The sequence below is a fragment of the Corvus hawaiiensis genome, chromosome 28, assembly GCF_020740725.1.
Source record: "Corvus hawaiiensis isolate bCorHaw1 chromosome 28, bCorHaw1.pri.cur, whole genome shotgun sequence".
NCBI classification, from domain to species: domain Eukaryota; kingdom Metazoa; phylum Chordata; class Aves; order Passeriformes; family Corvidae; genus Corvus; species Corvus hawaiiensis.
This window is the reverse complement of record NC_063240.1, coordinates 2,286,268-2,309,141: the sequence shown is the minus strand read 5'-3', so window position 1 is coordinate 2,309,141 and position 22,874 is coordinate 2,286,268. Positions and strand designations below refer to the sequence as shown.

Genomic DNA, 22,874 nt, shown 5'->3' with positions numbered 1-22,874 from the left:
ATGAAATAATTTGGTAGGAAATGTCAGCTGGTAGATCTAAATGAGGAGAACATCTGAAAGCTAGGAAGCTGAGGGTAACTGGACGTTGGTGGAGAAACAAGGCTGCACAAATAATTTCAAAATTTCAATTAGTTTCCAAGGAAGAGGATATGAAGAACAGAGTCTGGGTGAGAAGGGTGAGCCCCTGGAGAACGTAGTGTTGGTGAATACGAAGGTAAGGAGACTGTGATTTCATTTCTCTTGCTACTAGTTAGAGTTGAAAGATCTTATTTCATGCAAAAACAAATGGAGGTTCTGCCAGAAGCTGTAGTTTTAGGGAAAAGGATGTGTAGAGTCACAAGAGATGAGAAGGCTGGGGAACTGGAGACATAAAGCAGAATTAGCTGCAGGTAAAAAGAGATTAATACCAAAACCTGTACATGTGATTGGAGATTCTGCATCAGTTATGGCCAGAGCAAGCAGGCTTGTAAAAATCTGCAAAAGAAGTTCAAAGAAATGGAGGTGGAGACGGTGATGGGTTTTGTAGGAGTGTTACTTTGACAGGGTGAGGAGGCATGCTAGGAGAACTAAGGTCAATAGGTAGTTCATGGACTGGAACTATATGGAAAGGTTTAAGTATTTTTTCATTACCATGGGAGGACCTTCTTAGGCATTTTTCTTAGTTGATAAATTTCAGCTGAGTCCCTTGGACACTGTTCATCCATGGTTAAATCTGCATTATAAGAAAAGCCGTAAAATGGTGAAGAACCAAGAGAAACACAGTTTAAAAAAGGGATCTCAGGCAAGGGAAATGTTGTTATGAATAAGGCAATATGTGAAAGCAGCTATGACTCCAGGATGGCTAACAGAGATGAGGAAATGGAAATTAATGTATCAAAGCTGCAGTGAAATTTGAAAAGCTTAATGTATTCCCTTCAGGCAGGAGACTCTAACTAACTAATATCTGTCTCAGTATGCTGAAAATAATGCTACATGTAATTAAGAATTTTGGAGCAAGAACTTTTATCTATAAATTTTACCAAGTCTTGATATATATATTAGAAGAAACATACAAAAGACTTTACCAAAAAAAAAAAAGGCAAAAATTATCCTAGCAACTATAATCCTATGGTACCAGTATTGTGATCATTACTGTGAAGGTTTAAAAAAAGAAAAACACCTTGGAGATTAAGAGATTAAATATAGTACAGAGATTAAATAAAGTATAGTAAATATAGTGGTGTTCAAAAGATAGCCTGTGCCGTGTTAGTCAGAGCTTTATTTGTTAAAACTATTTATTTCTGCCTAAAAGATGCAGTAATTTTCATGTCTGAACTAGTAACTTCTCTTGGGTAGCTCTAACAAGTAGTTTTAGTTGAAGACGTCAGGATTATGGGAAGTATCAAACAAGAAACTGCCTAGAAAAGCTATCAGGAGAGAATTTACCCAGGAGTACTTGACTAATTGATTTCTTAGCAAAATGAGCTAAAGGTTCAAATGCATAACAGGCAATGGAAATTTTAATTTAGGCAGTATGGACCAGAGTAGGATAGGAACACAATGGCTCTTCCAGCTTGAAATAACAGGAACCTTTATAACTATATGGAGGACTTTGTTTCTTGACCGCAGTTTCTCAGGAAGATAGGACAAGCCTCTCCATTTTGGTCTTCAGCATATCAAGACTGAAGAGGCTTTTTTTGGTTTTATTTAGGCTTAACCCCATGGAAAAATAAAGTAATTTGACTCGAGAAGCAGCGTAACTGCATCCTTGTGGTGTGTGCTTCCCCATTAACTAGTAATTTCCCCTGTGGCAGTGCTGTGCTGCTGGTGGCTGATTGCATCCTGGGAAAACTGGCTGTACCAGGAAGGCTGCTGCAGGAATGCCTGCGCTGGTCTGGCAGCCAGGTCATTAACATGATGCTACACTTAAGCTAATAAGTCTTGGCTGACCTAAATGGCTTGGCCCAGAGCCACTGCAGGGATGTTTGTACCTGTGGCGTGGTTCACCCACAAACCTGTATAATCCACCTGCAGACAATGGACCATGTCTGCTGTAATTGAGCACTCTAAGGCCTTTGTAGCCAGTTGTTTCCAAGATGTGTAAGCTGTTTCTCTCTGTTTGTCTCCACCCTTATCTGCTATATTCACACATGTAAATTTACATGAATATTTGTGTACCTATATATTAATGTTTAACTTGGGAATGGCGTCTGTAAGTGAAGCAGCAGAGTAACTCTTTGAAGATGTATGCACAGTTAACATTTTCTGGGTAAACCTGCTTAGCCATTTTACCTGTGAGACAAGGAGTAACCTCTTTAGCTGGATGCCCTGCTTCTTCTCAAACAGTTCTGCTTCGAAAGCAGAAACCAAGTATAAACCTGGCCCTGAGGGGTTACGTACAGTGGTGTTCTGTGGCTCGGGGTGGGGAGCCCTGCAGTGCTGCTCTGCTGCAGGCGCTGCAGTTGCAGCAATTCCTGCTCTCCTTGGAGCAGCTCGGCAAGCACAACAGCAGAGACTTTTGTAATGCTGAGGATTCAGATAAAACCACCATGCTCATAAAAACCAAAACACAAGCAACACCAGGAAAGACAAGATTCAACAAAGTAAATACAGTGGATGGGGCTACTGGGCTGCAGAGTCCACTTGCTTCAAGACCTTCTGGCGTTGTCACCTCAAAGGAGTTCTGTGGATTGCACTTTGCTTGTCTCCTCTTGGTGCACTATGGGCTTGAGAAGCGCTGAAGCCTTGCCCTCCCTATCCCCATGGCATAGCTGTGATACTTCTCTGGTTTTGATTTCATCCTTACATGTACCTTCTACAACAACTTAAAGCTGTTCTTTCAGTGTTTACTATTTTGTTGGCTGTTGTGAAGTCCTTATGTTGACCTGTCCAGTGTTTCCCACTGTTGTTTTTTATCTCTGTTCTTGCAGAACTCTGTGTTGGGGATGGCTTCTCTGTTCGACCTGTATTCAGAGCTGAAGGGCTTGGTTCTGCACATTACAAAGCTACAGTGCAGGATAGATGCTGTGTGAAGTGTAAAGAACTTCTGAGAAAGAAATGGGCCCACTTACACTTTTCTGTGGGTGCTCAAAGGGCCTTTTAGACACACCGTTGTCTTCAGCTTTCCAGCAGCCTCGACTTGAGAACTTGACCTGTATAAATTGCGAAAGATATATGTGTTGCTTCATGTCGTACCCTGTTCCATATTTTTGCAATGTGTAAAGACAGCTGCAAAGATGAAGAAATATTCCATGAGGGTAACCTGACTATCTATATTTTGCCCATGAGATTAGATTAGATAATGGCTGTTTGCTTCCTTAGCACTTGGAATCTATATATTCCCCCTAGGCAAATTGGACAATCTGTTTTGTATTCTCCCACAGACTCCCCAGCGGAGTTCAGCTGCTGTTCTCTACCAAGTGTGGTTTTGTATTGTTGCCAGATATATACAGTTCTGGAGGGAGAATGTGGGATTGTGTAGCTGCAAAGCTGGCTGTGGTGGCAGCTTTCCCCAGCATGCCTTCTGTCTGCACAGTGGGAAAACCCACTGAAGAGATGTTTTTGGAAGAGCTGAGGCAGGGAGGAAGTGTAATGTCTCCCTGGAGTTCTCCTAGGTATTCCTAATGCTTTTCCCGACTAGAGCTGAGATTTTTAACAGCTAAGAAAGTTTACCAACAATTTTGAGGTTGGTAGGTTCAATGCCTGTGGAGTTCTTTGTGATTCAGGCACCTCCTTAGGTTATCTGGCCCTTCTAAGCTGGTGTCCAGTACTGTCTGAAGTGCACAAGCTGTTTTGGTGTGGTGTCACCATGCTTCATGGTGACAGGATGTTGAATTCATCGTAGGCTAAACGCATATACAGTTTGCTTCTACACAGACACATTCTGCTCTAAGAGTGTAGACTTTTATGGAGAAACCTGGGTTCACACAGTCCATAGGAAGTTTGGGGACATCCTGAAAAAATGGTTCACCAAGGCTTGGGGGTTTGGCAGAGCCACCCTGTCCCATGGGCTGTGTCACCCAAATGGAGCTGGTGAGCAGCATGTTTACCGAGTAGTCTGAAAAGCTTTTTCTGGCAGGTATGTACGTGTGCTTCAGCTAGCTCTGTCACCAGTGAGCCGTCACTAACCTCTGTGGTCCTGGCTTCCTGTGTTTTTGCTGGAGCACCAAAGGCGAAGGAAGGGAACTGGTGCTAAAGAATCCTACAGCCCTGCCAGAGGAACAGGGGACAGGTGGTTGGTAGCAGATGTTCCCACCTCCAAACAGCCTTGGTGGGGACAGGTAGGTTATATTCCAGGCCCCAGAGAACTGTAGAGACTCGAGATTTGGCAGGCAATTAAAAAACTGTTGCATCCTGCTTGTCAGGCTTTTAAAACAGGATTTGAAGAGTCTCTAAACCCTGTTTATCTCCATTTTGTGTGCCAGTGATTTTTTTTGTCCAGGCATTGTCTGGAAGGAGAGCTAGAAGAAGGCATGGAGAGCAGCCTGGAAGTGGGATCAAAACCGCAGTTTCTAGAGGCCCAGAAGCTACACCAGAAAGAAAATACTATTGATACTGTCAAACTGAACTCTGGTAAAAGACCTGGGTGTTCTTTTCAGTGCTAGTGAAGCCATACTTCCACTTCTTTTGGTTGCAGGCCTTCAGTATATCCAGCTCTTAATTTTTAGGAGGTATTTTTATGTTGTGGGTTTTAGTACAAAAAGCTGAAAATCAGGCAGTGCACAGTGGTGGAGAAGAATGCATTTTTCATAACATGGTTTTCCTTTTTCCTTGGGGAAAAAGGGAAATGTTTTCCTGCTTTCTAGATATGATATATAATTTCTATCTATTGCTATCAATTACACATATATTTTTAATCAGTTTTGTCCTCAAACCGAATTGGCTGTCCATGTGCCAGGCGAAATGAGTCAAATTTGAAGACTAGCATCCATTCCCCGTTGTAGATCAAAGGACACATTGAGGTGAATAGTAAAGTCCAAATCAAGAAAAGATGTTTACAATTCCTTCCAGTGCCTGAAGTGAGCCTACAAGAAAGATGGAGAGAGAATTTTTACAAGGGCTTAGTGTGACAGGACATGGAGGAATGGCTTCAAACTGAAAGACAGTAGATTTAGATTAGATGTTAGGAAGAAATTCTTCCCCATGAGGGTGGGGAGGCCCTGGCACAGGTTTCCCAGAGCAGCTGTAGCTGCCCCATCCCTGGAACTGTCCAAGGCCAGGTTGGACAGGGCTTGGAGCAACCTGGGATAGTGAAGGTGTCCCTGCCCATGGCAGGAGGTGGAACAAGATTCAAGGTCCTGTCTAACTCAACCCATTCTATGGCTCCATGGCTGTGATTTAGAAAATATCCCTCAGACTCCAAAATTCTAGAATGAGTTTAACAGAGAACTTGCATCTGAATTAAAGATACCTTCAAAATAAAATGACTGATTCATTTTTGACTTGATAGGCAGTTCTTGCAGAAAATGGGCTAGGTCTTGGGACTTTGCTTGAAGAGAAGCTTTATAATACTTGGGCCAGACACTTAAATTGTATGCTTTTTCCCTTGGTTTCCTAAGGTGGCATTTCCTGTGTACTGTTCTGATTATCTCAATGGGCATTTCTTTCCCATTTCCTTCTTCTGTGCCTGCACAATTGACTTCAGAGCTTGTGTTTGGGAAGTTGGTTGTTACCAGCTAAGAATGAGCAACCTATATTGGAGGGTGGTGCAGTCCATATTTGTGTATGAGGTAGAGTTATCTAGAAACAGTATTTGTGTGTTGAATGCTTCATAACAACATTCTGCTGTCCTTTTTGTTTCTAAATTCGCTGATCGTGTATGTAGATTCCACATTCAAGCACAGTCTCTAAAATTACAGTAAGAATCCAGCACAAAATCTACGTAGAACAAAAATTCTTACCTGGAAGTATCTTCCTTAATAATTCAAAGCAAAGGGCTGATTTTTTTTTTTTTTTTTCTTTTAGAAGGTGAAGTCTCAGAATAATAAATATAATGCATATATACACACACACAGAGATGATGGAACTAAAATCTGTAAATAGAAACAAATAAATACAAAAGATCAAAAACTGAAAAATAAGGATATATACATAAAAACGTAGAGCAGACTTGCCACATCCCCATAATACCAAGCTGTAGAGAGGAATCTGTGAACCTGGGAAGTTTGGCACTAATGTTCTGTTGAAGTCTGAGGCACTTTTCTCCATTTTACCCCTGTTTTGGTTCGGTGCCAGGAGTCAGCATTCACCAAGCACACGATAAGAATCTGTGAGCAGGTTATCAGTTCCTTGGGCAGTGCTGCATCCCACAGCTGTTCTGCTTCAACAGCCAGATGCAACCTCAGCAAGGGTGTAATCCTTCCTTGGCTTCACCGGCTTGTGCTGACAGGTTTTCTTGTGTGCAGGGCTCACTTTATTCTGGTCTCTCCTCCTTCCAGGATGGCTCGCTCTCTGTATGAGTGGCTGTGGCAGCATGAGTTCTGGCTGCCCCCAGGAATCACTTGGGAGGACATGCAAGAATCTGAAGACACTCATTACCCTCAGCCTCGTGATCTCCTGCTCAGTATCCCTTTTGCTTTAATCTTGGTAGTCATTCGATATGCCTTTGAAAGGTAAGTTATTTAATACTGTTTGGGGTTTCTTAGGTACAGTGGGAGCAGTTTGGGTGCAAAAGCTGCCTTTATTGTCCGTGCCAGTGCATGACTGAAGAGGTCCACAGAGACTCCATGTCACAAAGTCTGCTGAGATAGATACATTTTTCAGCTCCTTTTCAGCCCTGTGTACTGGCTAAAGAAGTGTGTTGAACGTAGAGCACAAACCCTACCCCTATGGTCTAATTGCAAGCATTGTGATTTCCTACACATAAAACAGGTCAGTCTAGACGAGGTTTATGTGTGTGTTTTTGAAGGCAGATCTGCTGGTCCGTGTGTGTTGCGTATTACTTGCTGTTTCTGGGTCAAGTGTGGCAGAGATCATGTTTAGGCTCCATCATACAGTTAAGTCTCCTTTATCTTGGGTGATGGGGGTCTGGAGTATTGCATCTGACAGACAAGCCTGAATAAGATGCATCAGATTGGGCTGAGCCCTGTGCCCTCAGCATCAGCCCTGCCTAGCACAGGGGTGTGTGTGGTACTGACCACCACTCAGGCTGGGCAGTGCCACTGCCCTCCACTGCTGTGGAGAGACATTTGTAGCTGCTTCCTCTGACTTGAAGTTGCTAGACATCCTTCAGTGCTGGGCTGCCAGGATTTCTGCTCCTCTCATTCTGCTACCAGACCTGCTTTTGCATTCTGCTGTTTTTGCAAACTCCATTATACTATCCTCCAGTGCTGGCACAAGAAGTTTCTCTGACTCCAGGATCTTTCTGGCCAGAACCATTTGAGTGTTTTACACATTACACTTCAGGGCAGAAAATTTGGGGATTATGACAAAGGTATAGCAAGAAATCCTGCAGGGATCATTGACTCTGAGTTTCATTAAAGTCCTGAACTTGGTGCCATTGCTTTATGCAGTTTGGTTAGTAGTTAATGTGGTCGGTGACACAACATGATTTGCTGGTGGAAAACTGAGATTTACTACAGCATTAACCATTGTCAAGACTGCAGAGTAAGTCCCCTTTCATGATTTTGAATACACTTTAAATTTCAGTATATTCAAAACCAGTATTCTTAGTAGCTCTCTGAAGAGGTAATCTTTCGAAATCTACAATGGTTTTAAGTTTAGAAAGAGGGAAAAGATGACAATTTAAAAAATGTTTTATCATTCTTTTTTGAAAAGTGGCTGCACAACAAAATGGAAATGGACTTTCCTGTAGACTAGAAAGATGTTTCTTCTGCAGATTCTCTGTGACATAAGGGTAGCTTGGAAAAGCTTATAGAAGTTGAAATGATTCAGAGCTCTCCTGTAAAAATGTTTTTATGTAAAAATACTGACTGTAATTTGTGGTATTTTATTAAAACTAAATCTGTGAATAATTACTGAAATAATCATTTTAGGATGATACGAAATTGGAATTCAAATCTGTTCTTTGTAAACAACATGTTTAGTGTGCATTCCATAAATTCCATAGTTTTTATCCTGCTCTTTCCTGGGGACACAGGCATCTTGGTTACCTCTACTCATGTGGAAACCAAGGTACTCTAGGTAGCCATTAAAACATGACTCACATTTCTTCCCTGCTGATGTGCAAGACCTGGCTGGATTCTGTACTCCTTCAGGTAGGCACTGCTGGTCAGTGACGTGGGTGCGCTTCTGGTGTGGAGCTGGAAATCGGGCCCATGTCCCACATTGACTGGCACTTGGCCAGCTTATGGCTCCCCAGTGCAAGACATGGCCAGGAAGAAGGAGGAGGCAAACACTTCCCTGTGATGGCTCATGACAGGACACGAGGCAGTGGGCACAAACAGAAACACATGATGCTCCATCTGCACATACAAAAACTCTCTTCTTTACTGGGAGGGCGGTCGAACACTGGAACAGTTTCCCCAGAGGGGGAAGGAATCTGCGTCTGCAGAGATACACGACACCCAGCTGGACATAGCCCACTCAGCTTGCTGGAGCTGGCCCTGCTTGAGCAGCCGAGTTGGGCTGGGTGATCTCCAGAGGCCCTTTCAGCATTGATTCTGTGCTTCTGTGACTCTCTCCCTTTATTTGCCTTCCTCCTGCCACACTACTCCCAGTCAATCTCAGTATCTTTTTCATCTGCTCTTAGATGCCAATGGCCAAATAAAAAGATTTTTTCTTTCCCATGCAAGTGCTGCCTCAGCTGGGAGTGTTTCTGCAGGCCTGGTCCTACTCATTAATTTTAAAGCTGTTTTGATTCACAAACTTCATTAAATAAAAGCTGCATGTCACACCCTTGAAAAAGATAACATCACAAGCCCATTTTACAGGTCCAGGAAACCTATAATCATAGCACTATTTTACCTATGCAAATTACAAGCCAGTGTTCTGAGCTGTATTCTTGTTTGTCCTAACTCTGCAGTCATTTATTTCAGCATGACTTTTTCTCCTTCTGAATCATTACCGTTTCACATCCAGTTCATACTGGAGAAGAAAGCTTCCCCTGGAAAGGTGAGGTGTGAATCCAGCCCTCAGTTTCTCCATTGCCTTATCTAAAGTGGCACTGGTCCTGTTTAAAAGAATTTACACCAAATTTGAGAATTGCAGAAGGAAATGATGTGTGTGTTATTCCTCATTTTCTGTGTAGATAACCCTGACTGTATATCTTTGTACACCTGCTCTGCAGATCAAAATGAGTGGCTGTAACTAGTAGACAAGTTTGGGTTTGGTGGCTGTAGCTTGGCCTCTGGCAATTTTATTCTACCCTCAACCACCACCAGCTATTTATTACTTGCAGCTGTGCCTAGGGTGCCAAGTGTTCCTCTCTCTAGTTAGTTCCTGTTGGTGCCTGCTCTGGGATTTCAGAAATGTTATAATGTGTCCATGTGATTTAACTGTCAGGACTTCAGGTAAATAATAAGAGGCAGGGGAAGTCCAGAGGCTTTTCTGCAATGTCTGCATCAGCCAACTGTGCTGGGACCAATTGTTTCATCCTTTTTTTGGGCATTAAACTTGTGAAAGAACCTGCTTCCTCAAGGGTTGATTTTCCTCTCCTTTGCACTGGCTGGCTGAACTGGGGAAAATTGAGACAGCAACATCCTTCTGTGCTGGGGATTAGGTGGTGGCTGTTGGAAGAGGACCTGCGGTGTCTGGGTGTGGCCTGGGAGAACTGAGGAGGTTGTGGGTACAGCCCTGGGGGAGAAGAAACAGCTCATATGTCGTGAAGCAACTCCCCTGTGAGCTGGTTTGTGCTGAGGAAAGTGGGGAAAAGTGGATTCAGTGGTGGAGAGTAGAAAGCCCATTACTGCTGCAGTGCTGGGCTATGCCACAGTACTGAGGCAGGAACTGGGGGAAGCAGTTAATGATGTCCTGAGAAAAGAGAGGACCTGGAACTTGGGAACCTCCCATGTTCCTTTAATGTTTCCAGAGTGCACTTGTGAGTAGGAGATACGTCCTACACCTCTAACTTGGATCTTAAGCACCTGCGTACCTTAGCAGAACTTTTCCCTGGACCTACTCCTGCAAGGATGTTGGCTTCTCTTCTAGCTATGTAATGTTTAAGACCGTTTCTGTGAAAATCAAATTCATGGAGTGCTATGATTCTGAAGGAATATTGCCAAGTGTTTCTTGCCTGCATGGTTAGGAAAATGTGGCAACTAAAGTGCTTTGAGGGATAGTGAAGCCACTGAAAAACAGAATTTACATACAATTTTTGATTTGTCTGATTTTGGTCCAGGGATTTTTGGATGTAGGGCAATTGAAAGGAAATGTCAGTGAATTTGAATCCACATAGCTCCCAGATTTCACTAGAAGAGGATTTTAGTCAGAAATACTAGGTCTCTTTGTGGGAGGGTGGTGACAGTATGTGAGCTGTATGTTGTACATTGAAAGAAATGGATGATGCTCTTGATCTGCCAGGAACAGATACTTGAACTCAAAACCAGAAGAAAGAAAGGATACCAATTCTGAGTATTTTATTTAGAAATGTACATTTCTAAAGTTTATTTTTCACAGAGACTTTTGTTGTTGATCCATAATCAGGAAGGATCTGGAAATGGTTTCCTGTTAAGGTCTTACAGGCAGGGCTTGGTGCAAAGATGAGGGACACGTTGCAGCATTTGATTGAAAATGGACATGACTCAGTTTGGACAGCAGCAGTGTAGTGACTCGAGACCTTGTAGCAAACAGAACAGTCACTTTCAGTGGTGAGGAACATTCTCCTGCAAGCAGGAGAAGGCAGAGACTACTGCAGGAGCACAGCAATAGCCCTCTGCCAAAGGAAAGCAGGAGGCTAAAAGAGACTGTGCAGTTCAAAAATAGCAGTTCTGCTTGCTGCTGTCACTGGTTCTGCATTTCTTAGTACTTGAAGGTATTTGCAAAGTGGCACCCTTCTAAATAATAAAAAAAAAACCCCCACAAAGTTATTTCTTGTATCTCGCACTAACTCTGAAAGCCTCTGCAGAAGGAGTGTAGCCCACTTTTGAAAGGTGGGGGAATAGCAGCTTAAGCCCCTTCATGAGAAATCCATTTAGTTTCAACTTCAGCAGGTTTTGCACAAGACAGATTGTTCTGTGATTACTGAAAAAAATGCCTTGGTGAGACCTCTGCCATGTAAACCACGGAGTGAGAGGTGCTCACTGATGGAGAAGTAGACTGGTGATGAGAATCATCTCCCTGACTGTGTCTGACTCGGAGGGGGGTATTGCTTAGTCCTCAGATTTATCCTTTTGTCTTTCAGAGAGCTGATAAAGTGCCGTGATGAGACTGTCCCTGCTACTGAGATGACATATCTGTGATGTTGAAATCAGTATGAGCATCATCCTCTTAGGGTTATGCTTGGAACAGGACTTAACTGAGAACTGAGTCAGAGCATACAGCCAACACGTGCAAGCATCCCTTAGGAAGAATTTCAGGCCTTGATTTCCCAATGATGTTCATAAAAGTAGGATGGGTTCCATAAATCATGGGTAAATGCAAAATCTCAACAACTAAGTAACTGTAACTGGTTACACCCTGTCTTCATCCACTGCAACTGGCTTGCTTGTTACAGCGAGATTTTATGCCATGACCATAAGAAATCAGCAGGAAATGTAGAGAAATCAGGGACTAAACAAAATTAAGAAATTTGTCAGGATACTTTAAGTAGTTTTTCAGTAAAATAAATCTGTTGGCAAGCTGTGTTGACACTCTTTGCTTTAATGTGTCTGGAAAATTTCAGAATATGGCCTGACGAGAAGTTGCAATGAGGTTGTTTTCAGCAATAGAATTTATTACATTTCCCTCTTCAGAGGTTCTTGTATTGATGCCTGGTCTTTGAAAGAGGAAGATCAGGCCTACTTCGAGGAACTGTTTAATATAAGAACCAAGACCTGGTGCAGAGCTTAAGGTAGATGTTTTCCCAACTTCAGTGGAGTTATGGATATTATTGAGATACTGTGTTATTGTTCTTAGCACAGGACCTGCTGGTCCATTAGCACTCTTACTAAACCAATCACTTCATCTTAAAAAATTCATTAAATGCAATTAAAACATTTCTTGAGAGCAGTCATAGCCAAAACCTGGAATTCCCAGTGATGGCTGTATTCCTTTGCCATCTAACAGCAGTGCCAGGGTGCTGCTAAATTTCCCTGTGACTAGTCAATGCTTACCTGTGTTTTTGTGATAACTATGTGTCTTGTTGCCAGCAAGCACACTTAGCCCTGGCCCTTCTCTTATGGTAGAAACATATCATTTTTGTTGGTCTTGGTACATCTTTGAATGTTCCTATAGCCAGTGATGCCAAAGGAATTTCCTAGAGATGGTGACAAAGAACAATTGATACACAGGCACGTGGGTTGGCTGTGCAAAAGAAAAGTGGAAATGAGCTGTTATACGAGTGAGCAAAATGTGTACCCGTTCTGTGGTTTAACAGAAGTTACAGCATTCCTTAGGTAGGGGGTCTTTTTATAAAATTGCTTTTAAGACTTGTTAATTAAATTAAGAAATGAGTTCTTGAAAACTTCTGAAAGACCCTTCTGAAGGATGATGGACCTGAAATCATCCCTAAAGACGTGCGTATGGAGTATAAGCTCTATGACTAGCAGAGACCACAGGTAACCACACCAGATAATCACAGCCATAAATATATCCCATTTATATCCCTATTTTGAAGTAGAACAGCTTTAAACACCTATGTTGTGAAATAGCTTTTGCAGCTTTTTTAAGCGAAGTGGAAAAAAAAAATAATTGTTCTGTATCCAAATCATTAGGGAGAAGTGATCAGAGGACCTGCCTGGACAGCAGCAGTGACCAGGCAGAGCAGGTGTGGGGCTCAGCACTCGCTGCCTCTGTCAGCTCAAACCATCTTCAGCACCAGTTTGCAGTCAGTAACACAGAGACACTTATCCAGTGGCAGTGTGTAAAAGGGAGCAATTAATAAAAACAGCTAATTCTAGAGAAATTCAAGTAAAATTCAGTTGATTTGGGTCTCTCTTTTTTTTTTAATATCGTTTGACAAGTTTCCTGTTTGTGCCATATTTATGCAGGCTCTCACTTCACGCCTTCGATGAGGATGTTTCCTGCTGCTGAGGTAGAGAGGAGTGTCAGTAGTGGAGGAGTTGAATTGTTGAGCACGGGAATTCTCTGAACAGTTTTCCTTGGATAACTTTTTTCTATTTATGCAGATTTCTTTTGCTTTATTTCACTGTGAAAGACTGAAGATGCACAGCTGGTGCAAACATCCATTCCTTGTGACAAGGTTTCTAGTTGTCATGTCCTTATTTTGCAACTGTGTTTGATTTATATTTGGAAACATGGAGGTAAGTTACTCCAGGAAAGACCAAGTGGCTTTCTGTTTCAGCAGGACATTTCTTCTGCATTAATACTAGACCTCTGGCAGAGCCTCCCTCTTGATCCCGAGCCAAGGCCTTAGTTCAGGTGAATGCCATGTATGTTCCATGTTCTAGATCAAGCAGGAAACAGCATTTAGGCTTTATCACCAGTGTGGTACTCCCCATCAGCTGCAAGCAAGCCAGAGACCTGTGATTGGTGATGCAGAAGTTGACAAAGCAGGATACAGCATTTGCCAACCTCGTGTAAATTTGAATATCACAGCACAGAACTCAGAGCAGTAGGGTACAAGTCCAACAGTTCATACTGTAAGTTTGTGATTTTACCTGGTTAACAAGATACTCATGTTTAGATTCACATGTGGGAGGCAGCTGTTAGGTACTGCATCATGTTTTAACAGTGCTGCAAAATCAGAAATCACTGCTCTGGTTTCGGCTGACCCTTTGTGTTTTCTTTTGCAGAGCCGTAGCCCTGCCCCTCAGTACCAAACTGGGTGTGAGAGACAAGCAGAGACCAAAAGCTCAGCCCAACCCCGTGCTAGAAACATTCTATAGTACACGCCGCAAGAACCCTGGAGAGGTGAGTCCCTTCTTCCTTTACTTTCCTTTAGATTTTGTGTCTTTAGCCAAAGAAAATCCCATCTGGGATCCTGAAGTTTAGCAATGCCATTCATATTTGGAAGCTCAGCAAAGGAAACACTGCAGCACGGGTCCTCCTGCAATGCCATCAGCTCTCAGTTCTGCTTCCGAACTCCTGGGAGGAGACGGTGCTCTCGAAGGAAATAGTGACAACTCCTGTTCCCTGCAGTGCTTACCTTATACACAGCACAAAATGCAGCACAGGGGGCTCTGCCTGAACGTCAGTGACACTTTCTTACTGTCAGGGTGCCCAGGGTGCCCAGAGAGGTGGTGGAGTTTATATCCATGGGAAAACTCAAAGCTCTCTGGACATAGTCCTTGACACCTGGCTCTATTTGAGCAGGGCCCATTGGACGAGGTGACCTCCATGGTCCCTTCCAACCCCAGCCATTTTGTGATGGCTTCTTTTCACATACTAGCAAATCCTGTAAAAAATTAGTCACATCAGCTGCCTTGAGTTGACTGCACATGGCTAGTCCCTGCAGCTCAGCCAATGTGTCTTGCTTGATCTCCTAGTCCTTGACTGGGTTATTCTGTTGCCATGCAATCCATGCGTTTGAGATTGGCCTTGCAAGAAGCCAGAGTCTTTCTTGGTCATCATCACAGAGATTGTGAGGGGCATCAGAAACCTGCAAGCACAGCTGGTGGGTAGTTTTCCCCTGAGGGATAAGAAGAGTGATTTTCAAGAAATTGGCAAGATGACCCAGAGTTATAATGGCTGCTGCTGATGGGAAAAACCACTGGCAGGATTGTGAATTGTCAGGCGATATTAGAATTTAATCTGGTCAGTGAAGTCACTGGGTGTGAACTCTGTGGTAGGGAAAGGAGTCTGATTTTCATTCAGATTGTTTTTGTAGGCTTTCTCTTGGCCTCGAAGCACTAGCTGTGAACTCTTACCAAGGATGGGTGAGCAGGGGGCTCACCATGGGTTCCGGTCCCAAGGAACAATTCTACTGCAAACACATTGCTTCGACAAGGCTGTTGCAGCATGGTTTGTGCTGCAGTGGGGCATGAGGAGCTCCAGGACATGCAGTACTAGGTTAGAAATAAACGAAAAGAGGCTAAAATTAAAGTGTAGGCATTGGTCCCATCTCTGCAGCAGTGGGAAGGAGTGTTCTCAGGGACACTTGCCAGTGTGGTGGTCCCTGACCTTCCACTTGCCTTTCTGTCCCCAAAATCCAAAGATTTCTCAGTATAATTGCTTCTGTGGCAGAGATCTAACTCAAGACCTGGCTTTGCCACCAGTTTTTTCCCACAGCTCTCCCTGCACCCCCGTTGCACTGAAGTGGTACATTTTATCCCAGCAGATCTGGGATTCCAGAACAGATCCTCACCATGAGACAGCAGCATGAGGTGGAGCAGGAGCTGCTACCTGGCTCTCTCCACTGCCCGGCTACACCTCAGCCAGTCTTCTGGCTTCCTTCCTCTCCCATGAGCTCTCAAACCGCTGCTTGGAGGCAGCTTTTACTTGTCCAATACAGTATGAGAGTTTGTAGTTCTTGGCAGCCTTTTCTTGGGAGGAATTCCACATGATGGAGCAATTGGAGAATATAAATTAGTGTCTCCGTTTGTCTCCACCACGAGAACAGAACTCAAAAACCAGCATATCTGAAAGCAGCATATCTGAAAATTGGTAATGAGCTTATTTTTGTACAGCATGCTCAAACTAGGTAAGTCACTCTCACATGATACCAATTAAGGTAAATGCACTCCATGAAAAACTATTGCTTTACTTAAAAAATAAGGCTATCCATGATGACACTTCCAAGTAGGAATATAAAACATGACAGACTTCTTTCTTGTCACATGCCAAACTCTTAACAGCCTAAGGACAAGAAGGAAGGTAATTGCAGGATTTCTGTGAGTAATCTATTGAAGAATTACCCCTAACAGGTTTACCAGAACAGGAGAATATCTGGCAGGAAAATGATGTTGCCTCTGCTCATGACGTTCATCATGATACTGCATCAGAATGCTGAGAGGCATGACAAGATTCAGTGCAGAACTATAAAATACTATTTAAGCTGCAGTGATCTTTCTTGGAGTGACAGATTGAAGGGATTTGGTCCCTGAAGACAGGGTGAGAAAGTGATTTGACAAGTCACAAGAGGAGACAAGACCAGTTTGAAACTGAGGAAGTTCACATAAAAAATGAGAAGTTTCAATACTAGCATTAACAACCAACTGATTAGAGGGGAATTGAAAGATTTTCTGCTATCGAAGATCTTGACTAGGAATGGACAGCTTTCAGAAAGATGCCTTAGCCTGAACAGACTTGGGCTTGCCAGGGGCTCCAGCTGGGCTCTGTGGTGGGTCATGTGAGATATTGCCCTGGATCTGAACGTGCTGCCTCACCTGTTTTCCAGCGTGAGCTGCTCAGTTTAGCCAAGCAATGTGACCTGCCAGTGAGGAAGGTGGAGAAGTGGTTCCGGCGCCGGAGGAACATGGAGCGGCCCAGCCTGTCGAAGAAGTTCAGCGAGGCCTGGTGAGCAGGAGCACAAGCCATGAACGTCAGGTTTTCAAAGAAGCTGAGCTCCACAGACAGCTCACTGCCTCCCCCTGCCCTCTATCCCTACACAGAGAGATCCCAGCTCCCTGTGTGCCCTCCATCCCTGTGCAGAGAGCATTTTGGGTCTTCCCTGACCCACCTGGCTCTGCTGTAATTCTCTGCTGCTGCTCTGTTACAGAAACATTTCTTGCTTTTCCCCCCTTATTTGCAATTCCAAGTCTCCTTTTACTGCTGTACCTTTATTCCTTACTGGGCCCTTGTTTCTGACTTTTCCTGACTTTGTCAGACTGGCATTCTGCTCTGACACACATTTGTACCTGAAAAACTCTCTGCTGTTTACATCTTACTGCTTTGCTGCTGCTTTGGTACCTACTAAAAAGGCATCCTTTCTGTTGCCTTTCCTATAGTTTCCCTTTGCCTTCCTGCAACGAGATTCCTTCTGCTGCACCTTTTCTGCAACTATTTTGCACACTGTTGCTTTCAAACAGCCACAGGGTTCTGCTGTCATTTGACTTCAGCATCCTGAAAGTCACAAACTGGCACCCTTCCAACAGGGGTGGAAACTTGTGAACAAAGAACAAAAACTGCCTTGGAAACAGCTGTGTGGAAATCCTCCTTGTTATGTGGAAGCACAAAATAAATAATCAGGTCAGCCAGATCTGAATGTCAGTCCTGGCTCAGCTTTTCACAGAAAAGGAGGATTCTCCACAACTTGGTTGGAATGCCTTATTTACAAGAGGCTGCTCTGCTATTTGTGTAAGGAATTGAGTTCTCCCAGGAAAGCCACAAAACCAAAAGAAATCATTAAATACCTGGAGTACTATTCATCTATCTAAAAGTGTGTATCCATAGGGTAGGCATCAACTTTGAGCTCATCAGCTTGTGCTCCATTTAACACTTCGCCTCTAATTCAAAACCCCTGCCTAAAAACCCTAATTCAATAAGAAGAAAAGGATATGTATTACTTATTTATAATATTCCAGATAGTTACAAATATTTACAGAAATAGTGAATAAGGAGTTGTAAAGCAACAGTGTTTATTCTGCCTCCATCCTGATGAAATGTCAGCTCTCCCTGCACTCTGATGACTTGTAGTAAATAGTAACAGTAAATAGGAAACAGTAAATCCTTTCCTGCCTCTGAACCCACTGAGGATAGTGTCCTTCCACCTGCCCTCTGTCACCATGTGCAGTCTGTAGACAGAATGTCTCTCTGATGTGACGTAGCAGCTTTGTAGAGTTTATTTTTGTCTTGGAATTCCTGGGGATTTCATTGACAGGTGGAGTCTCTCAAAATGCAGTTATGTCTGAATTGTTACGGGGATTTTTGGAAATTAAAGGACTGGTTTAGACAGTTTTATTCCTTTGAATATTTCCTGTGGTTCATTCATTAATAACTTGCTTATTCTGTTGGGATAAAATTCCCCTCGTTCCTTACTACGAGTGTGAATATTCAGGTGACCTGCCTCTGTCCACTGAACTGGGCAGTTTGTATGTACTTCTGTGTGGGTTTAATGTTGGTAAATCTTTATTGGCTCCTGACTGGGCCAAACATGACAGTAATTAGTTACTGTACATGATAACAAATTTAGCACGCTGGATCTCCAAAGGCCTAGGGGAGAGATTGGCATTGGTTCACTTTTACAAATTCAGCTGCTACTGCTGGGTAGCTTTGGGATTATTCTCTGAGTGATTTTAGGCAGTGAGATTCTTGTGTCTTCTGCCATCTCTATAGCAGAGGAATTGCTCTTTCTGAAGTCTGGGAAATGTGCTGGTAACATGCAAAGAGCTGCTCCTGTTTTGGTCAAACCTTGAAAATACAAACGTGTGTCTTTGCCTTAATAGTATTGTTCTTTGACTTAGTGTGAGGATACACAGACTTTCAGCTCAGGCATTAACAAATGGGATTCTAATGTCCTTTGTTTTGTTTGTTTGTAGCTGGAGATTTACATTTTACATCATTTCTTTCTTCACCGGACTCGCTGTCCTGTACGATGTGAGTACACAAGCAATCACCTGCTGTTCTACCCAGCCAGTGCCTGCAAGAATGGCAGAATTTGTTGTCAAACATGTCTTTTCAGACCCTCTTCTAGAGGTTTTCCATACAGGTTGGTGTGTGTCCCCTGCATAGCACTCTTAGGAGACCACAGACATACTGGATCATGCTTATTTTAAGGACTCCAGGACCAAGATGTTTCCTCTTCTTCTGGCAAAGCAGAAGACAGCTGGGATTGTGTAAAAGTGCATTTCTGCAGGGTAGGAGATAGAACACTTACCTAAGCTGGAAGCTGCAGGGCCTGTTTGTGTGTTGTATCCAATACCTCTTTAAAGTAAAGAGATCAGCCTTCCTTTGGAGCATAGACTGTAATTTCATAATTTTATCTGTTAATTTTCTGTTCCTTACCCAGGATATGATTGGTTCAGGCTCATGCCTTTGCCTTTTCTCCAATTTGATAAATAAGTGAGTCCTCTGGATACAAATCAAACTGCCTCACCAGGCAGAAATGGTAACAGGAGCCATGGGTATGCTCTAGTCCCTGAGCTGTGGTCACTGAGCTGGGACTGGGGGCACTGGCCATCCTCTGCCTGTGTTTTAAAGGTTCCCCTGACTCTTTTGGTGCATCTGGTTCCCTAGGTGAGCTTTGCAAAAGTCTTCTGGTACAGTCTGATGGGTTAAGTGATGGAAAATGTGCACATCCCAAGGCAGCAGGCACAAACTCTCCTTGTAACTCCTCATTATTGTAACAAGTGAAGGACTTCTGAATTTACACAGACTTTCAAGTCAGATTTTAAGGTACTCAAGAGTATGAGGGTTATAAGATGAGCTAGCTGAGGAGTAAGGTATCTGAATCCCAGCTGCAGTGTTTTGTGGATCTGCACGTCGAAACAGAAGGCTGTTCTTTGAGACCAGCTATTGAAATTTGGTCTGGATGGTCTGCTTAGCATTGTACAATGTTGCCCTGTGGCAACAAGGGGCAAAATCATATTCTTCTGTACATTATCTGTCCATTATATGGATGAAATATAATTCGCACTTTTTGTGGCTCCTGTCTTTATTAAACACGCATCTTACAATTTTCACAAAAAAGGGAGACATCCATCCTACAGACAGCACCTCTACATGCTGTAGCAAATATGTTATTCTGTTACCTAAATTGTACTAAAATGACTACATTAAAAAGAAGGACAAAGAACTAACATGACAGGGCATATCTGCATGTGAGATTTCCTGAATTTCACGTGTTTACTTTGTAACCTGAGTAGCTTTTTAACGTGCATATATTTTTGTGAAGCACCCTTCTTTCTTTAGGAGAAAAGCAAATTTTAAATTCTGTATTAGTAGTTTTAGACTGATAGCAAAAACCTCTGCCCATGAGTCAGTGAAACAGCCTGTAACAAAGGAAAGTTATCTTCCAGTAGGCCACCAGAAATCAGCTGTATTTGCTGAGAGTAGAGGAATGATGAAATTCAGGGATCTGGAGTTCCTTTCTAGCTTAGGTAAGCAGTATGCTGTAGTTGTTTCACAGTTTTTGCTTTGTCCTTTCTGGTTCTATATCACACATCTCTCCTGGTTCTGTACATGTATTTGGTGTAAATTCTACTCCCAACCCCACTCCTGGACAGCGGGGACTGTGTCTGTTCCAAATTATCACTGCACCTAAAACCACTGCCTCCTGCTCCCCCTCTGCATTGCCCACACACCAGCAGTGCTCAGTGAGAAGAAGAAATGCTGCCTTCTTGCCTCAGCTCTGATACCTGGAGCCCTATAGAACTTAGAGAAAATTACCCTCATAGGTGTGAGGCATTGCTTTGTTCTGTGAGCTCAGATCCAGTCTGGGCACAGCATCAGGCAGAGCATGCTCCATGCAGGGAGGACTCTTGGGGACTTTAGTTGCAATGTTTCTATGAAAGTTTCAGAACTGCCAAGTTCTAAACTACCAATTTTCTATTAAACAGAGCAGGATCTTTTCAGAAGTTCATTACTTAACAAACCTCAGCAGAACCTTCACTGTTAGAGGAAAAACCACATAACCTGACAGACCAGTTTTCAGCTTTCTATCCACATTTAAGTGTTATGTCTGAATCACAGATATTCCTAATGAAATACTTGTAAGATTATTTTTAAATGCTGAAAACACCACCACCACCTCAAACTTGTAGGAGACTGCAGAAGGCTGGGAGGAGTCTTCTCGGAGCTATTTTATTTGGAAGGCTAAATAGTGTGTGAGATTTCAGGCAAATAGCCACAATTTGGAAATGTCACAAGCAGATGCACGTCCTTCTAGTGGAAATCTCTTGCCATCTGGATTCCAGAAAGCGTGACCAGCTCTGCCTGTAATAAAACACAACAAAATCTATAGCAGTAACAAACTAAACGAATTAGACAATTGATAAGAAAAGAACTGCTCTGATATTCTCACATACATCTTGCATTTTTGTTGCAGAAGCCTTGGCTTTGGGACCATAGAGAGTGCTGGACAGGATATCCACAACAGGTGAGTCACACGAGGGGAAATTGCTGTTACAAATCTTGTATTGTGTTTCTGTATTTTTTGAAAATTGGATTATATTAGTGACAAAAAGAGGACACTGAATTAAATTCAGACACAGAAGACCTAAGAATTCAAAGCCAGACCCTCATCTAGGGAGAATATCTTCGTACCTGGTGTCATCTAAACACAAGAGAAGATGAATTGGCAGAGGACTTTGTCACTACCAAGAGAAAGTGAAGATTTACGTTCCAGGGTTTTTTGTCTGACAGTCAAAGCCAGAGCAAGACCCCTTGACTGTGTGTGGAGGTTGCAAACCCATAAAGGGAAAAGTAATGCCCAATTCTAACAGTGTGAGCCGCAGGAAATGTAATGGGACAAATGACTGAAGAGTGAGGCAAAGCCTTTCAAGACGAGTTCTGAAAAATCCAGTATTGCTCTAAGGCCAGAATTTTACGGGCAGATCTGTAGTTCTGTGTAAAAATGAAACCATGCAAACAAGTGGGGCTTGAATAGGAATGTAAGACTGAAAGGATCACTCGGGTCCCCCTGTCTCTTGCTCTGTACACTTGCAGTATGTGTCTTGTCAAAAACAGTCAGAGCCTCCATAATGGCACACTGTGATGGACTGACCCTGGCTGGCCAGTGTGCCCACCAAGCCCATTTTTCTCCTCCCTTCTCAAATGGAACAGGGGGAGAAAATACAGCAAAAGGCTCATGGGTTGAGATAAGTGCAGGGAGAGAGCAGTCCCCAGTTACCATCACGGACAAAACAGGCCTGACTTGGGGAAAAATTATTTTAATTTACTATTTATCAAATAAGAGTAGATTAATAAGAAATAAACCCAAATCTTAAAAACACCTTCCTGCACCCCTCCCTTCTTCCTGGGCTTAACTTCACTCCCACATTCTCCACCTCCCCCACTGCAGTGGTGCAGAGGGGATGTGGAATGGGGGTTGTGGTCAGTTCATCACACCTTGTCTCTGCTGCTCCTTCCTCCTGCTCCAGCAGCAGGGTCCTCCAGTGGGAGACAGCTCTCCATGTACCTCTCTCCACTGTGGGTCCTTCCCACAGGGTGCAGTCCCTTAGGAACTGACGGCTCTATCATGGTTCACCACAGGTCCACAAATGCTGCCAGGAGCCTGCCCCAGCACAGGGTCTCCACAGGGTCAGAGCTTCCTTAGGGCACATCCCCCTGCTCTGGTCAGGGGTCCTCCAGGGACTGCAGGAACTGGACTTCTGCCCCTGTGGGCCTCCATGGGCTGCAGGGGCACAGCCTGTATCACCATGGGCTGCTGGGGAATCTCTGCTCCTCTTCCTCCTGCGCTGACCTGAGGGTCTGCAGAGTTGTATCTCATATTCTCACTCCTCTCTTCACATCACTCTTGCCCAGCAGTTTTTTCCATTCTTAAATACATTGTCCTCAAGGCACTGCTGCTGTTGTTCATGGAGCCAGTGGCTGTCTTGGAGGTGTCTGGAACTGGCTCTGTTGGACAGGGGGCAGCTTCTGGCATCTCACAGAAGCCACCCCTGCCCCCACCCTGCTACCAAAACCTTTCCACATAAATCCAACACACACCCATTTTCCAACATTTGTAACAAACAGAAAAGACCGAAACCAGGGCTGGTCATGTCCCAGTGGCAAAGAGCAAGCCGAGGACAAACCTGTGTATTAGCAGGAACAATACAAATACAACACAAATGTATTAATGACAATTTCTACTAAACAGACCATGCCCTGTGCTACAGACAAGGACAAAAGAAACACCTATTCTCCCAAATAGTCTGATCTTCGGGGGGAAAAAAGTAGCTTCTGATCCTAGAGGTGATCCAGAGCTCCTGTTTGGATAACCTGGAGTGTGACCAGCA

At 43.4% G+C, this 22,874-nt stretch overlaps 1 protein-coding gene across 9 annotated transcripts in view; it reads left to right on the top strand.

The window, feature by feature from the left end:
* The window catches only part of LOC125317687 (ceramide synthase 4-like), a 44,929-nt gene that overhangs the window by 13,358 nt on the left and 8,697 nt on the right, over window positions 1–22,874 (top strand). For 8 of the 9 annotated variants that reach the window (XM_048287608.1, XM_048287606.1, XM_048287607.1 and 5 more), the window contains 5 exons: window positions 6,417–6,590; window positions 13,830–13,947; window positions 16,373–16,491; window positions 18,453–18,510; window positions 20,960–21,010. In XM_048287608.1, coding sequence (XP_048143565.1) covers window positions 6,417–6,590; window positions 13,830–13,947; window positions 16,373–16,491; window positions 18,453–18,510; window positions 20,960–21,010 — 520 coding nt within the window. Of the gene's footprint in view, window positions 1–73; window positions 215–6,416; window positions 6,591–13,829; window positions 13,948–16,372; window positions 16,492–18,452; window positions 18,511–20,959; window positions 21,011–22,874 lie in introns of those variants that run through there. The other variant, XM_048287612.1, reaches the window with a different exon arrangement.